The sequence below is a fragment of the Solea senegalensis genome, linkage group LG19 (assembly GCF_019176455.1).
Source record: "Solea senegalensis isolate Sse05_10M linkage group LG19, IFAPA_SoseM_1, whole genome shotgun sequence".
Classification (NCBI taxonomy): domain Eukaryota; kingdom Metazoa; phylum Chordata; class Actinopteri; order Pleuronectiformes; family Soleidae; genus Solea; species Solea senegalensis.
Window position 1 is genome coordinate 8,139,646 of NC_058038.1, and position 17,018 is coordinate 8,156,663.

The 17,018-nt window shown below is 44.3% G+C and overlaps 1 protein-coding gene across 2 annotated transcripts in view; it reads right to left on the minus strand.

The window, feature by feature from the left end:
• Nucleotides 1-1,322: 1,322 nt before the first annotated feature.
• Nucleotides 1,323-17,018, minus strand: part of adgrl1a (adhesion G protein-coupled receptor L1a) — an 89,034-nt gene continuing 73,338 nt past the window's right edge. For both annotated transcript variants that reach the window (XM_044050093.1, XM_044050092.1), the window contains 15 exons: nucleotides 16,804-16,842; nucleotides 13,465-13,645; nucleotides 13,206-13,328; nucleotides 12,093-12,301; nucleotides 11,834-12,007; nucleotides 11,086-11,295; nucleotides 10,353-10,573; nucleotides 10,003-10,069; nucleotides 9,758-9,849; nucleotides 9,501-9,669; nucleotides 8,763-8,918; nucleotides 7,561-7,657; nucleotides 5,415-5,537; nucleotides 4,144-4,161; nucleotides 1,323-4,032 (listed from right to left, as the gene is read on the minus strand). In XM_044050093.1, the coding sequence (XP_043906028.1) occupies nucleotides 3,131-4,032; nucleotides 4,144-4,161; nucleotides 5,415-5,537; nucleotides 7,561-7,657; nucleotides 8,763-8,918; nucleotides 9,501-9,669; nucleotides 9,758-9,849; nucleotides 10,003-10,069; nucleotides 10,353-10,573; nucleotides 11,086-11,295; nucleotides 11,834-12,007; nucleotides 12,093-12,301; nucleotides 13,206-13,328; nucleotides 13,465-13,645; nucleotides 16,804-16,842 (2,781 nt within the window). In that variant the 3' untranslated portion in view covers nucleotides 1,323-3,130. The remainder of the gene's footprint in view (nucleotides 4,033-4,143; nucleotides 4,162-5,414; nucleotides 5,538-7,560; nucleotides 7,658-8,762; nucleotides 8,919-9,500; nucleotides 9,670-9,757; nucleotides 9,850-10,002; nucleotides 10,070-10,352; nucleotides 10,574-11,085; nucleotides 11,296-11,833; nucleotides 12,008-12,092; nucleotides 12,302-13,205; nucleotides 13,329-13,464; nucleotides 13,646-16,803; nucleotides 16,843-17,018) is intronic.

Here is a 17,018-nt window from a genome sequence, read left to right on the forward strand (position 1 = left end):
CCCAGCTGAGCACTGGAGATCAGCATCAGCACATTATGTCGGATCCAATGAGCGAGGCATGGAGGTAATGATGATGGTGATGATGAGAATGATGAGGATAAAGATGATGGCCATCTTGTGTTTCCCATTAACACTTCGAACCCTGGAGTGAATCGTTTCATCTTCAGTCCTGCTTGTTAAAATACATTCAGTTGTCCTCAGCTGACCAGTCAGTGCTGCTGCCACAGTCTCATGAGCCACGAGAGCCACGCTCTTAAAGGGTCTGCCTCTGCTGCAGAGCAGAAGATGTGTGCATGTACAGAACACTCACAGGGTCAGCTGCAAATCCCAGTCACACACACTCAAACCAGTATTACACACTTCCACGCCTATGGCTCAAGGGAAGGGATGATACTATAGTACCCTCTTTCTGAGCCACATCACACTCGCTCTCTGCAGCCCATACAATGTTATAAAAACGAATTAAATAACAGGAATAAATGGTGGGAAATCCTTGTAATCCCTCTCCCTTATCTGTCTTTGACCCTCTCTCTCTTGTAGCTGCGGAAGCCACAGCTAAAAGCCGTCCTTTGGGTTCTCTTAGAAGTAGGACAGTCGGGTCCCAGCCAAATGTCACACTGCAGCGGATGCATCTATTTTCTTCTCACGTTCCGTATATACACACACACACACACACACACACAGTACACTGGCTCTCATTTGCTGCAGGTTTATGAGGGAGATCGAAAAAGTGAAAAACAGAAAATTGCAATGAATAAATCAATGTGAATGAATAGTCCAAAAACATACATAAAAACTGATAAACCATAACAAATACCTATAAATACAGCGTAGCAGAAGGCAAGCTCTCAGTTGTGTAAAGGTCAGATAGATTTCTGCTGAATGAAAGGAGCTTCATGAGTGGCACTCTCTTGACAGCTTGAACGTATACGCTTGCATAAGGTGGCATATTGGAAACATGTTCCTCCCAATCAGTCAACGCAATTTGTCATGTTAATGGTATAGAGGGGAACTCACGTCTCCCAAGGCGGCCCGATCCCTCCTGTCCTTCCCCAACGCCACGACAAGACCAGCTTCAATTTGAGGCGGGGAAGTCGTGGCAGCTCTCAGCCGCGAGCATCGCAGTGTCATCTGATATGCATTCAATTCGCTTCACAAAAAATAGCTTTTCAAATGTGTGTGCCTATACAAAAGTCTCTGCGCTTGGCACGCACGCACGCACGCACGCACGCACGCACGCACACAAGCTGCCATTCAGACACATTCATACTGAACACACATGCACACAGGAAATGAATGAATTGTCACATTAGGCTCTGGAGTGATGCTGAAACTGCCTTTAAGAAACAGCGAAATGCAATATTCTCTGATAGCGAAACAAATAATCATAATCATGCATGCTAAAGCCATGGTATTAAAAAGTATGTCATCTGGTTATACCTTTCAAATAATACAAAACCCAGCATTATCACTTTATAGATGTCTTTGTCAAACCCACAATGCTTTAATGTCCCTGTGAGGCACAGTATGACATTTGGCGACATCTATCCCGCTTGCCCCACACACCTCCCGCCCCCAACGCTGCCTTCGGCAATTGCACCCTGGAAATGTCAAAGATCAAACATTAACAACACGTAATGGATTATATTACATAAAATCTGTACCAGGATTTTTTTTTGTGTGTTCTTTTTTGTATGAATAAAAATCTACTACAATTTATAATCTCTCTCTCTCTTTCTCTCTCTCCATTGGATCACCAAGGAATTTCACTGAATGGCACAGTGATGGGGCAAAGAAGAGCAACAGGGGAGAGAGATAGAGTGCATCATTCAGGTCACAAACTCCAAAACATTTTTATTTTTTTCTTTTGGCTGTTTGTTGCAGTACAAGAAGTTATTTTTCATAGTTTTTGTTACTTTTTGTTGCTTTTGATCATCTGGTGTCTCTATTTACATAGCAGGAATAAAGTAGATTCATGTGTGGTTCCTATGTACATGGTTATACCAATTGGTTGCGTTCGCAATGTCTACAGTCTTGGTTGTCACAGCCACACACAGGAAACAAGTCCACTTCAACTGTCTAGGCTCTAACAGCAAAGTACACGGGGGAGAGGGGTGACACCAGTCTTCGCCCCCACAGCCCCTAGAGGATGAATACTCTCTTCAAAACAATAGCAAGGCAGTCATTTCATTTTCAAATGCCTAAAGCAAATAACAAGAGAGAACAGTGGAGAGGACTGGCCAGTCTTATGGGGGCAGGTTTTCCTGCTCTGGAAGGGTGGTGCCACGCCTCTTCAGTTCCCATCTCTGCCTCTACTCCACTTCTGTCCATCATCATCGATTAATCACAAGAGAAGATGAAGGCAACACTGAAATAGCTCCCACTGCCAGCTCAGGACAAGAGCTCTTGCTCCTGTTTACCTTGACGGAGTACTGTTTTCACTTTTAATGTGCTTTAATGAGCACTTCTGAGTTTGACTGTGTGTGTGTGTGTGTGTGTGTTTGTCTTGTGAGTGTTCTAGTTTCTGTTCTGGCTCAATAAAAGATATTTTTGGCAACAATGAAGAGCTTTCTGTGAGACATTTTTTTAGGTTATGATAGTGTACTATATTCCCTTGTCTTCACAGCTAACTACTCCTATCAAATAATGACTCGAAAAAAGACCTATGGAAGGTAAGAATAGGAAATGAGATAAAATAAAAAACAATATTCCCATCTCTGGAGGCAGGTCGGAGGAGAAATTACATATGAAACTTAAACAAAGTTTGAAAGTTTTAAAATATCTGAAGGTAAAGGGGGTGAATGGGTACATTCAGAGTGCTGGACTTGGCCTTAGGGAAGCAAAGGAACAAGGAAGGACTGTGTTTAGATAAAGGATATGAAGGCTCTGCTGAAAAACACCCATCAATCATCTCCATAAGACAGAGGAGCATTTAAGATAAAAGCTGCTTCTGCAGAGTCAGCCACAACTTCCTCTGAAGGTCACTCTGTTCGCTCATCTGTTAGTTAAATAAATGTCAAGAGAAAGAAAGGCAACCAAACAAGCAGAAAGTGAAGAGATGCAAGAACGAGGCAGGTGAGGAGGCGATTCTCCATTACATTAGTCCCCAAATTCCTCCTTCAGGCTTCAGTCACAGGCTGGTGACCAACTGCATTTGTCCGTCTCCCTCATTGTGAGCAGGCTCCTGAGCCAGGTGTCCCTCCCCACTTGGTCTCCGCAGTGGGGCTTGGTAGAAGGTCTGCATGGGGGCCCCACGAGACCCCAAAGCAGGCCTCCCGGAGCTGTAGTACAGCTCCTCAGGGGGCTGGGCTGAGCGGGGCACCACCTCCAGGGGCTCAGGACTGCTGTCAGGGTACGGTGAGTCTCGCAGGTTTGAGATGCTGGTGTACAGCGAGTCACGTGCAGGAGAGTCTGGCGCTCTGTTGCCTCCCTGCCCGCCAGCACTCTGGCCACTGTGACCACTGTGGCCCAGGCTCTCAGTAAGGTCGACCGGGTAGCTCTCTGACTCCTCTGGATCGCTCTGGTAAAGAACCGACTGGGCTCGCTGCAATAACAGGGGCTCCTCCAGAGCTTTATAAAGTAGCTCCACATCCTGCGGGGTACGCTGCCTCCCCTCTCTCAGAAAGTCCTCGTCTTCCTCCATGCCCATAGACGGCTCTGGCCCGACTCCCACTGTCCCCCGACCAACCCCGCCATGAGGACGACCCCTGGCCAGGCTGCCACACACTCTGTCCCCTACGTCACCTCCTCCCCCACCTCTAAGGTTATTGTGCACCAGCTCCGAGATGATCATTTTCTCGAAGGCTGCCGCATCAGACAGGTTACGACGAATGCCTCCACCACCCAGGGGCTCTGAGCCACGGGAATTGAGGAGTGGTGGGGGGCTGTCTCCATCCCCACTGCCTAGAAAGTCACAGCTGCCCCCACCTCCAACCCCTGGGCCACTGCGCAGGGAATAGCTGTTGTTGAAGTTACCATTCAAGGGCAGTGTTTCCATCCCACAGGGGTCACGGGCCTTCGATAGCGTACTCTCTATTCCCAAACAAAAGAAAAGGTAGTCAGACAGTTTTGCATTGAAGAAAAGGAGTGAATATCAGATGGAAATGATCTGACAGTGATCTGACAAAAGTGAGTTACACTTACTTGGATCACGAAAGGTTCCTGCGCATCCCAGAGACACGTGATGTGGAGTAAATCAAATAAAAGACACAAATCAGTAAGTTTTCTTTAATGATGCTAAACAAACTTCATGAATTACTGGAACCTTTGATGAAATAAACAATATCCTTATCCATGCATCACCTTTCTCTTCTTTCTTTCTCTCACATCTAACCTCCCATCTCCACATTAACTTTAATTTATGGAAATTTAGACCTGTTTGTTTGACTCAATTTCCCTACATTTACATCTTCGACACAGCAAATGCTTAAAATACCAAATATCTGTTTACTACTTTGAGTGATAACTAGATACAAACATAAAAAAATAGAACAGTGATTGAAATGTTAATTGTATAATTTTGTCAATACACCGAACATGTATAACCAAAACCCACACAGTAAAAGCCACAGTCGCCCAAGCCGTGAGAAGCATGTTCAGGTTTAAAATTCATGTGTAGTTTTGCTTTAATCAACGCTCTTATTCGTTGGGAGTGAGGGTAATTAGACATTCTAATGAAGTGCTCTCCCTCCTTCCTCTCCCACTCCCTTCTAAAAATGTCTCAGCTGCCGGGCCTGTGGCCATCAGGCTTGACGTATTGTGCAGAGAGGATTTAAAATATTCAACAGAAACCCTGCCTTAAATTTCAGTCCTCTGACACGAGGCCTGATACTCCACGGATGCACACTCAGCCACACAAAGTCAGTTCTCCCTTACAAAGTGAACATGGGTATTGTCATGGAGCAATTACTGCAACATATCCAATGCAGCAATTCCGGAAAACCGACGAATGCAGCAATGCGATGTAATTGGCCCTTTAAAGAGCCCCACTCTGAGATAAAAGCAGAAACACATACATACAGTAAGCACTCACGCCCTGACTGACCTACATCCAGATGGACCGTCTCTGTCCACCGAGTTTGTCTGATCCCTTTCTACGACTACCGTGATTTGAGCCGACACATTTGTCTGCCCAGAAACGTGAAAACTGTCCTTGAGATTTCTGGCAATCACAACTGTAGCTAAACTTCTAATCAGTGTGTGGCTGTTCTCATGAAGACTCGAGAGCTAACCAGATGGCTGCTTAGACTATAGGCAGTGTCTGGCACTGGCACCGTTCTGTGAATCCATCCGACAGCTACACACATGCTCACAAACACACACTCAAACATGTGCGAGCTGAGTGCAATATTGTATCGGCATACATACGCTATGAAGGCTGCACACATAGACTGGAGTGATTGTGAAGGGCTAACCGGTAGAGTTGAAGACCCCGGGTGAAGGTGGGGTGAAGCTCTCAGCCAGCAGAGTGTTGTAAGGAGAGGTGCCAGTGCGGGTTTGTAACACGGGGTTTGTCAGAAGGTGGTTGCCCATGGTTGCTGTAAGACACAAAGGTTTTTTGTTTTTAAAAAAAAAAAAATGAATAGAATCACTAACAGGCTGTTATATTTGTCTCAAGTGTGTGCAAAGCAAGCACAATCAGAAATGCTGCACCGGTAGATGCAATATTCTGAAAGGCACATTTCCAGACCCAGTAATAACACGTGGAATCACAGGAATATTTACTGTTTATTCAGATGGGGTTATTTTTGTTATGCCAGTGCTTTATGGAGTAATGTATTTTGCACTACTCCCTGCAATGTTTATGTCTGCTGATTGTAACCTTTGGGTAGAAATACAATTGCATGCGAACGGTACTGCTTGGAGCGTTGCCATACATTTCTTCCCTTTGGCTCCTGACAATGTAGTCAGAAGGGGGAGAACAGTAATGCATGCCATTATGTAGTCCAGGGGTGCAGCCATTGAAAAACAGTTAATTTCACAGTGAAATGTGAATGCCACTACAAGACAAATATAATTCAAAGAAATGGCACACTGAGAATGTTGTATAATGCCCATGTATGGCTTCAGCCTGAGGCAACTCAAATAGAAATGCCATGAAATTAAAAATAGGACAGCATGACGGAGAGTAGTCCAAGGCAAAGTACATCCATCGGGTCTCACGCCTACCGCTCGCTGCACAGCATGGGAGAAGGGAATTCTAAAAAAAAAGTAAAATATGCATTTATACACAGCTATTTATTTGTCATTTTCCATCCTCTTACACTTCCCCTGTCCATCTTTCTGGCATGCCACACAAACCCCCTTTTCCTCCGTTCTCTGGCTCGCTCTACTGTGTCTTGACTCAACCACATTTCCTCAATTCCTAATGCCAGGATTTTTTCAGATACCACCAAATTAGTTGGGATTATAGCAGTCTGTCTGCCTCTCATAGGAATATCCTGAAGAAAATTAAAAAACTAGCTTAAAGAGGGAGGAAAGTACAGTGAAGGGAATCAGGGTGTACACTTGGGAGTGTGTGTGTGTGTGTGTGTGTATTACATGCTTTGTCCTCTAGATACACAGCTGTTGTCAACCTGAGATTGTGGTTCCTAAAGAAGTAAGGTGGAGAAATTAAAGAGATGCAAGACGCCAGAGCCTTTCTCCGGCATATTCAGCCTCCTTTATTGATAGCATCTCTGTACATTTCTCTTTATCGCTCCTCCCTCCCTCCCTCCCTCCCTCGCTCCTCTTTGTCTTTCACTTTGTGCCAAGTGACAAACTTTTTCACGGAAGCACAGACAATAAAGGCTTCACAGCACAGTTGTTTGTGTTTGACGGTGCAACGTGGAGTGATCCACATTGCGTCTCCTCCAGGCCTGGTGATTGCTCTATTGTGACGAAAAGCATGCCACCCCCCCCAGCATCCCCCTTCCAAAAGTGAGCCGACCCATTTAGCCACAGACAAAAACACACACCTCATCCATCTCACCAGCTCAGTCATAGCTCCCCTCTTCCTCACCCCCTGCCTTGCTCCTGTCACTCTCCTCAATTAGAATAATTACCCCCTGTTCGCTCACACACTAATCAGTTCATTAAAAACCAAATGGATGACATTAGCATAGAGAGCGTCGGCTGATTTAGCTACGGCTTCTGTGTCATCATCAACGCCCCCTCCTGAATCCGGAAACCTGAGCTAACCTTGATCACCTCAGTGTCACAGACGACTGCAGCCACTAGTTGCTGAGGGAAACACAATCAGTGACTTCACGTACATTTTCCACTTCTTCCCAAATAATTAAGCTATTCCTGTGCTCATGTGTTTGTTTTATAGCATTTAGAGGGGACTGCAATCAGGTTAAGAGTTTATGGATGTGTGTTTGGGTATGACCAATTTAATTGAGTACAAAAGGGCTGGCAGAGTCAGCCTGAACCAAAGTGCACTTGTATTTCAACATGAAGCCTGTGTAACATATTATATGTGGGGATTATAATCACAAGTAAGACTAGATGCTTTGTTTGTATGTAAGTGTGGATAATTCAACATAGGGACAGCAGAGCGGGAATGAAAGTAGGCCGCACCACGGTTGAGGGTCGGGGTGCTGTTGATATCTCCCGCCATAAAAGAAGATTCTGTCTGCTTCCGAACTGTGTCGTTCCACATCCTGCGGATCCGACTCTGGAAGAGGGAGCAGAGCACAGTGAGTGGCAGGAAAACAGACAAGAGACAAGTTAAATTTAGAAACACGGCGGGTAGACTTTGTAACTCAGTGGGGCTGCTGTAATCAAAACTGTGGGCCTGGCTCTCATCCACAAAGAACACACAAACAAACATGTCAGATGAAGAGATCGAGGTGCCGGGTGAAAGGGCACACAGTTATGTGATGTTATTATTAGGGTGAAAATAGACTCGAGATATGTAAGACACGACTCTAATTCTGAACGGCGGCGTCTTATTCGATTTGTAGGAAAGGCTGTTAGTTCACCGTGTGTTGTGTGTGTGTGTGTGTGTGCGCACAATAACACATATGCCAGCATGTACAGGACTTATGTTGTCTATATATAGCACACAGACGGCAAAGAATATTTTTTTCATTAATGAGTCATCTACTCTGGTAAGCACAGAGGTTGCCAGGAATGGATGGAACCATAAAAGTAAACTGTTCACATCAGGGGTGAATAAGGTGGCTGATTGTGCCAGTGTCTCGAGTGAATCAACTCATGAACACATTATTTATAACGGTATTACATATCAATACTGCGCTGTCATTAAGAGTAAAATATAGTGTGGCATCGGGGCTCTCCAAGCACACCTTTATTTAAATTGACAAATGAAAACAACATGGCTGTGGGCTGAAAAGAGGTGAAGTAAATTAAAGTGCTTATCAAAGTAATGGGTGAGTCATTGATATCGATTAGCAATCAGACCCCCACACATGCACTCGGTTTGTACTTCAGAATCTTCCACAACGGATGTTTTAAACCAGCAAAAATGTAATCAGCAGGTCGGGGAGATTTCCCCTGTTTCTACAGCTATTTATTCTGTTTAGACACCATTTTGAAACATTTGATTCAAGAGAAAGTCATTTATTGTCATTTATTGTCATTCCATCCCTGCGAGAAAAAAACCTTAATCATGTTGCTGCGCCGGCAGATTTACTTGTCCTTTGTTAAAGAAAATAGACTTTTCAAACAGTTTTCTGACTGATGCGTTGAGACGACCACATAAGTATGCCTGCATTGTGTGTGTGTGCATTGTATATGCGAGTCCTTCCTGCCCGCACCTGTCTGTGGGCTGCTGCATGGCGAGCTTGGCTACCGCTGTAGTAGCGGTTGTTGGCACGCAGGCCTGAGTTCTTCAGGGAGCCGTGGGAGCTGGTGGTGGAGGTGCTGCTGCAGCAGTAAGAATGACGCAGACACTTACTGTACTCCTTATGGACCTGAAAGAACAAAGAAAAAAAACACTTGTGAACACTTAAAAGAATAAATACTATGCTGTGCAAGAGAGGCTTTAAACACACGGCCACAGCAAAATGAACTGAACATAGGGTACTGTGAAAGGTCACCACTAGATTTATTGTTTAAGCAACACTATAATGGTCATACAGCATAATTAGTTCTGAACATATCCAGAAAATATGAGAAACATGCATGTAGTTTTTAAAAAAACAGCTTGTAAAGGTTATACATTTAGTGTGACTTACACAAGCCTGGCTTTTATAAAACTCATTACTGGTAAAACCTGTGCTTCTCTTACTATTTCATGATAAACAATTCTGCGGTGAAAAAAGGGCTCTCAAGACATGCACATGTTAAATGAGTTTAACCGATCGATCAACTTTCAGGCACGTCATTCCAATCTAATACGTCAGTGTTGACAGAATTTGACCGACATAAAAACAACAAAGCTGAGGGAGCTTTGTTGTTTTTATGTCGGTCAAATTCTGTCAAATTCCAATTGCCATGAGACTTTTGCACTGTACTGTATGTGTGCATCATCCATCCATCCATCCATCCATCACCTTTTTCTGCAGCGCACAGTGGAAGATAAAGATGAACATGCCCTGGAAGGCATTGAAGGTGGTAAAGAGGTAGGCCATGATCACTGTGTTCTCATTGATGAAGAGGAGGCCAAAGGCCCACGTCAGCCCGAGCAAGAACAGCAGGGTTATGGCCCCCAGAGCCCAGGACCTGATGGATGTGGACAATGTCAACAAATATTCCAACTGACAGTTTGGTCATTTAAAAAAAAACAAAAAACAACATCCACTACACTCACTTAATGTTGTCCAGGCGGCTGGAGTCAGGTTTGAGAGCTGAAGAGTTGCGAACCATCTTGTGTAAAGTGATTATGAGGAAAATGAGGTTGAGCTAAGGGCAGAGGATATGGAGAGTCAGATTACCATGTAATGAACTTTGCAGCTTTCCACCCCCCAAAAAAACAACCAAACACTGTTAATCAGCTTTTATAGTGTGATACCAAAATAAAAGGGGAATAATAGTGTCTGACAGTAAAGTGAATACCATTATAACAAATGAAACCGGTCCAATGAAGCTCCAGATGAAGTAGTTATCCACTCGCAGCCAGCATCTGGAGTGACGCAAATGAGAGGAAAGAGAGTTAGAAAAAAAACGACAACACATGTGCGCACACACACGCACATAGACTGGCATACACGCGCTCTTTCCCCGTCTCAGCGGATTATCATATGAAGGCTAATCATCAGGCTTTGGCTAAGTGTGTTCAGAAAAGCCAGTCCGGGGGGAGGTGCAAGAGCAGTTTACACAGTACTGCATATTGCATTTCCAGCTGGGGGAATAACATAATCCTACTTTTCAATCTGCAGGTGCAAAAGGTCCGTTTTCACACGTACGCTTTCTTGGTCCCATAGCTCCTGTAGTCTATGGCCGCGGAGATGCCCACCACCAGTGCGGGGAAGCAGTAGCCGCACAGATAGTAGTACTTTTTGCGGGAGTACTCGCTCTCAAAGACCTCCACCAGCATGAGATAAAGTTGCACCCCCTCCAGACACATCCAGGAGAAGGCAGCCAAGAAGAAGAAATGCAGAAGGCCAGCAAAGATGGGACAGGCAATCTGGGGGTAGCAGCCAGAGAGAGATGAGGAGTGAAAATATTAAGATGAAGGAGGAGAAACAGTTGAGATATAAGGCAAATATCCGAGTGAAAAACAGAAGGAGATAGAGCAGCGTCAGACACATAGAATACGGTAGAAGTTTTGGACGTTCACAGAGGAAAAATGAAAAGCTGCCCCCTGGATGCATATCATTCAGCTGTAAATGATTACTCAGTGGGGATAATGATTTATAGGGTGATGTAATAAAACACTGCCTTATTTTCAGTTTCACACCTTTCAATATAAAAAGTTGTCACAAAAGTCGTCTTGTGCTGTCGGTTCCAAAAACTTCAAAACTAATCTGAAGTTGTGATTCAGTTTAATAAAGGAAACAGGCGTGTGAATGGATGCAGCAAACCAAAAAAAAGGCTGAGTTATACATTTAATATCCCAGAAATCAACCCGACTCATATGTGAGAAAACAATATCTTTGATATCTTTGATATCAGACTAAAATATGGCGGTGGACTCACGTGGTATTCTGTCTTGTCGATGCCGATGAGGAAGAGCAGCTCTGCAATGAAGAGGTTGATGCAGAGGTTCTTGTGGATGGTGTTGCGATCCGTCTGAAGGCCCCGCAGGAAGCAGAAAGTCGAGATGCAGATGGCGAGACACACCAGGGAGATGACAATCCCAACCCAGGTGATCACAAACAGGATCAGTTCGTGCATCCGCCCCTGGTACTGAGGTCCAGAAGGAGATGGGTAAAGAAAATGGTTAGAACCACGGCAGGGGGACACGGCAGAAACAGAAACAAATGGGTGAAAGTAGACGAGCGTTGAAAGGAGAGCAGGATGTGAGGGGGAGTACAGAGATAGACAGGACAACAGTGGAAGGGACGGAACAATAAGGGATAGATAGACAGATGAGAGGGAGGGGAGAGAAAGAACAAAACTGCTTTATTTAATATTTGTAAATATATGCAAGGAGCTAAAGTGTAGAGACAAGAGACAAGATGTCCTGGAAAAAAATACACGACATTCAAATTCATGTGGATGTCAGCTAGAAGTAGCAGGACATGAATTTGTAAGCATGTTCCCTTCCTGTCGGAAAATTCAAAACAAAGAGCTTGTCAGCCTTGAGAGGGCACATTAATGTGAACGCGTGTGCGGGCGTGTGACTGAGAGCGAGCGAACGCTAATACTCGCATGAATGAACGTCTGCATAAATTACGCCGCTCCCATTTTAACCGCGCCGCCGCCACGCCCCTTGTTTACTTACATCGGGCTCGTGGTGAGCCATGAGCACCGCGAAGTTGGTGAGGTGGCTGCAGGAGCAGGTGGTGTGCGTCCTGTTGGTGTCCAGCAGCCTGCAGCCCTGCGACGACCACTGTCCCGTCATGGAGCGCTCCGAGTAGTTCCAGAAGGAGCAGTTGGGTGTGTGATAGTTCTCCAACTGCAAATAAAGAAAACCACAATAAGTGGAACGATAGAACATGCAAAAGCGAGTCCGAGAGCGAAAGTGGACTGAATTAGGTCACCTGCAGGTGTTTGAGTGTGAAGACCACCGGATCAGTGAGAAACACTCTGCTGGACTCTTTGTTGATAGAGGCAGCGATTATGTGGGAGTTGACTGCCAGACGCTTCTTATCATGGTTTGACCCCTCCACTTCCATTTTCACAGTGGCATTCTCAGTGGACAGGAAAGATCCCAAGTTTTTATAGAGAACGAACACCACCTTGACTTGTCCTGCACATCGATGGAGAAGGGAGGAAAAAAAAAGATGAAAGGGAGTCAAATGAAAGACAGACAACGTAAGAACAAGAGGGGAAAGGGAAAAAAAAACATAAAAAGGCAGATTTTATATATAAAAATGGAGATACAGACAGAATGATAAAAGGAGAGGAGGGAGGGACAGGGGGAAAAAAGACCAAATGCAGAGATGGGGGAATAATATGGTAATGGAAGCAAGAGTGACAGAGATAGAGAGTGGGGAGTGACAGGGTGAGCAAGAGGGAGACAGAGAGAGAGAGTTAGTGAAGGTTAGAATGATGGTAAGGACCGTTTCATTTTGACTGGTGGAAGAGAGAGAGATTTAATGTGGAGGGCAATGGAACATTCATCCCTCAAGCATTCACAGATCTCTTATTATTCCATATGAATATTTCATGTGCGTTTGTTTCAATCATTCTAATCTCGTTCCCACTGCAGAGCCAAGTGGAGACAGAAAACAGAGAAGGAAGGGGGTGAGGGGCCGTGGAGGGAAGCGGGGAAATGGGGGGCCCGACAGGGTGGGGTAGGAGGGTTGGAAACAACAGAGATGAGAGAAGGGGATAAGATGGCGGAGAGACGGAGCGAGGGAATGGAATGGGGAAGAGAGGGAGTGCTGAGATTGCTCTGTCAGACTGGGGCCGATTGTAATCTACACGCCTCCCCAGCTATTCTATTAAGACTGCTGTTAAGAAACCATCAGGAAAAGAAATTGTCTCAGCGCTTTTTTTAATCTGATTAGCCTGTTATTATGACCCAGTAACTTAGTCAACTGCATGCAGATTTACGTTTGTGTAAAATGCAAACACAAGAGAGTGGGCAGCACAGTCATGGGGGGGCATGGAGGGAGGGAGGGAGGGACGGGAGAGTAAGGGTTGCTGACCGTTGCGACTGTACTGTTTGATCGTGGAGGCTGAAAGCTGGATGGTGCTGTCACTGGCGTAGTTCTGTGGAAAGGATAAGTCCTGCAAGTCCATCTCTGTGTTTAGAACATGCACCTCAAGATCTGGCGGGGGAAACACAGGACACGGAAACTTTAGGATGGAGATAGGATCTGCATCGTTAAAGATTCAAAACACTCCCACAGACCGCGGAACACACTGGGTTTCATCCATACCTCCTCCATTATAACGTCAACTCACCAATGCTGGGCGCTCGGTCAGAGAAGCGATTCCCATACATGTTGTTGGCCAGCAAGAAAGCTCCTTTTTCCAGGACGTCCAGGAGCATCGTGGCAGTGTGAGCTTGTTCTGTGCTGTTCATGTCCTGCCACGACTGCAGAGCCTCAGGGCGCAGCAAGTTGTCAACTGTCTGTACCACCGCCTGTCACACACAAGAGGTTTGTCACGAGGTACACAAAAACCCAAACAGGCAACAAGGAACAAGCGATAAGTACTGACACAGATCAGGGGCCATATTAAGACAATCTACAGCATAAGCTCATTACGGCATTTCCAACTCCAATTTTGCCATTTACACTACACTATTGCTCTTTTCATTTTTGTTGCTTTTGTTTCTATTCATTGGTCATTTTTCTATACTGTTTCTTAGTTATTTGCACCAGCTTTTCGAATTTGTGCAAGTTTAGCCTTTAGTCTTTTTTAAGGGAGGACAGCCTGTGGCTTCTTGACCTCTCCTAGCACATTTTAATATTAGTTTGTTTTTGTGCCTGGCACATGGCTATTTAAATGGTGCATTCAGGAAACTGGACAAGAGATCTGACGAGATGGAAAAATGCAAAATGCAAAAAAACAAATCTGGGCAGAAAGAATTAAAAAAAACACTTTACAGAAATATGCCAACAACAAGTTTAATATGAATAAGCACCTGATGTGCAGCTGGGATTCAAACTATTGCTGTTTTATATTTAACACGACACACAGCGCTGGCACTAATGTATGAGAAACTCTGCTTGTTCGGATTTGGATTCTCAGCTGCATCAGCACAACAGTTTACTCATGAAGGGGAGGAAGAGGCAGAAGTACAGTAGCAGATATGAGTCGTGTAACCTTGCCGCTGAGGACGAATGGCGCGCCTGTTTTTCTGTGCACTTTTTCACTCACAGAAGGGGGGCTGCAGTCCCAGCAGCAGCACCACGCTAATGAGTATGTGGTCTTTGGCCTACTGACCCTTCGTCCCATCATTAGACTGCACAGTGTACAGAATTGCACTGACAAACAAGATGAGGAAGAGGAGGAGGAGATGAAGCTTGCCCCCCACGTGTGACACACGCACAGTGTATGTGGACTGTCAACCTGCCGACCTAAGATTACATTGTGTCAACACTGTGTCTGACCACACCTCATTTTAACACCAGCACACGCACGGGACCACTGATGAGATGCAAGTACATGACGTGGGCACTTGGTGTGAAAGTGCCCTGGTTGGAGTCCAGCAATTTGCAAAAGGACTGCGGTTGACGCCGCTTTGTGCCAATTGTGTGATGGGGCGCATGGTGTGAATATGGCTAACTCTTATTTCTGCTTGTTCTCGTGATCAACAAGACGGGGAAAAACGACGACTTGATTTAGGGGCACAGAGGACTTGGTAATGGGTCCTTTGCACAGCAGCCATTTTGGCATCATGTAGCAGTGAAAAGCACAGGTGATAGCGATCATATAAATGATAACTCTGTTCAGTTCATGCAGATCAGTGGCAGTGAACCAGCATGCACGGAAGCTAAATGGAACATCACTAATTTCATTATTTACACCTGCGATTTTCCTACTGTTACCCATCAAAATGGCTGCAGTATAAACAGCCCCTTTCACAGAGAAAAGAATCATGCTCATCCTGCATCTAATGTGTTATTTCACTCAGTGGTAACCAAATAGGAACCTCTGTTGCCTGTTCCATGTTAACATAAATATAAAATGAATATAAACAAGACATTTGAGGCAGTTTTTTTGGACCAAACAACTAAGTAAATAAATCGGGAAAATAATGGAGTGCGAAACTATTCATTAGCGGCTTCACGAGTATAAACATCAGTGTAACACGACGTCGAGATGCTTTTCAATGCAAGACAGGTCGATAAGATAAGGAAGCAATTATTAGTTATTTGTTTTGCTAAAAATGATCATTTGCAGATTTACAGTCATTCATAATTACGCATGTTCATTAATAATAAGTCAATAATAGCATATTAGGTAGTAACAGGTATAGTAATTTAGCTATTATGAATTTTAAGTTTGAATGCTATTTTTGACAAGATGTTTGTCAAAGAACGACTTTGAAATCTTAATCAAGCAAAACAAAATTGCCTACTGGTACAAATCACATGACTTGATCATTTGTTCCCAATTATCACTTATATCCTGATGTGTTTATAACCTGCTTCATGTTCATTATTCATTTTTAGGTACCACATTGTGATGTAACGTTACAATCAAGCACTCCTAAGTACAAAGTCATCACTGCAATCTGCCAAAAACTCACCACTCTCCGGCACTAGATTTATTACAGACGTATTACCTTTCTATTTCACACTTACAATTCATTTAATGGCAATGTTGATGGTTGTATCAGCTATCCAATTTATTGGAGTAGCCTGCCTGATGAATCATGTAATTCTTTTGCTCAGGCCTCTCAGAATGAAGGATTGACTGCTGTATAGAGCATTGCTGTTACTAAAGTGAATGATGCAACGGTATTCCACTGCCTCAGAACACAAAGATGGAGGTTTTTCTTCTTTTTTTTTTTTTCTGTTGGTTTATCCTCGGATCAGTGGGGTTATACTGAGCTGGCTTGCTACTGGTGACAAAAAATAATAGTCGAGTTACATGCTGCGCAGCAGCCTTTACTTCATCCACCAGAGATCAGAAGATGTGGTGTCATATTACAGTATGCTGCAGACAGGTCAAGACACAAAAGCCTGTGTGCTGCAGAATGCTGCATTTCATCATTACAGAGAAGCATACACAAGGCCTTTTTCATGATATTGGATTACAGCTTTCTCAGAACCACAGATATTGCACAAATATTGAAAAAGCACATAAGGGAGGAGTAACACAAACCTCTTACACTATCCTCTAATTACATTTACTCAGACCCACATATATATTGTACCTTATTGTGCAACACAATGAAGCCAGTGCCAATATTACACTTTTAGGCTCTGTCACAGTGCAACAAAGCTCAGATTAGGTCACAGACTGTTGAATTCCCACATTTGCTGAACCCACGTCTCAAAGATGCGCATAGGGGAAAAACTACAAATCAACTTTCACTGCTCAGGGAAATACCACACCAACCATTTTTAACACTGTACACCCCGTCTGCCAGGAGTTACACCAAACCGGAAATCCCTTAAGTAATGATTCAAAAGGAAATATAACTCATGATACCGAGCACTAAGCCAAAGGGATTGTCATCTACAAGCCCAGTTTACTCCAGGATTTATCTTCCCGGAGTTATTTTAAGTCATAGAGCAGTCCGACTCACCAGGCATGTAAAGTGTGCAGATAAAAGAGAAAAGCTACCTGAATGTAGGCTCGACAGGTCCGTTCTCGCTTCTGGAGCTGGAAGGAAGAAAACAAAGGCTTGAATAGAACTGCTGAACACAAAAAGTCTAAATTAAAAACTCACTGGTCCTTGCATGCGCACGAGGGAGGGTAGATTCGCATTAACCTCGGCTCTCTTTGTAATGCTTGAATTAAACAGCCTATAGCATGGGCATATGTGTGTGTGTGTGTGT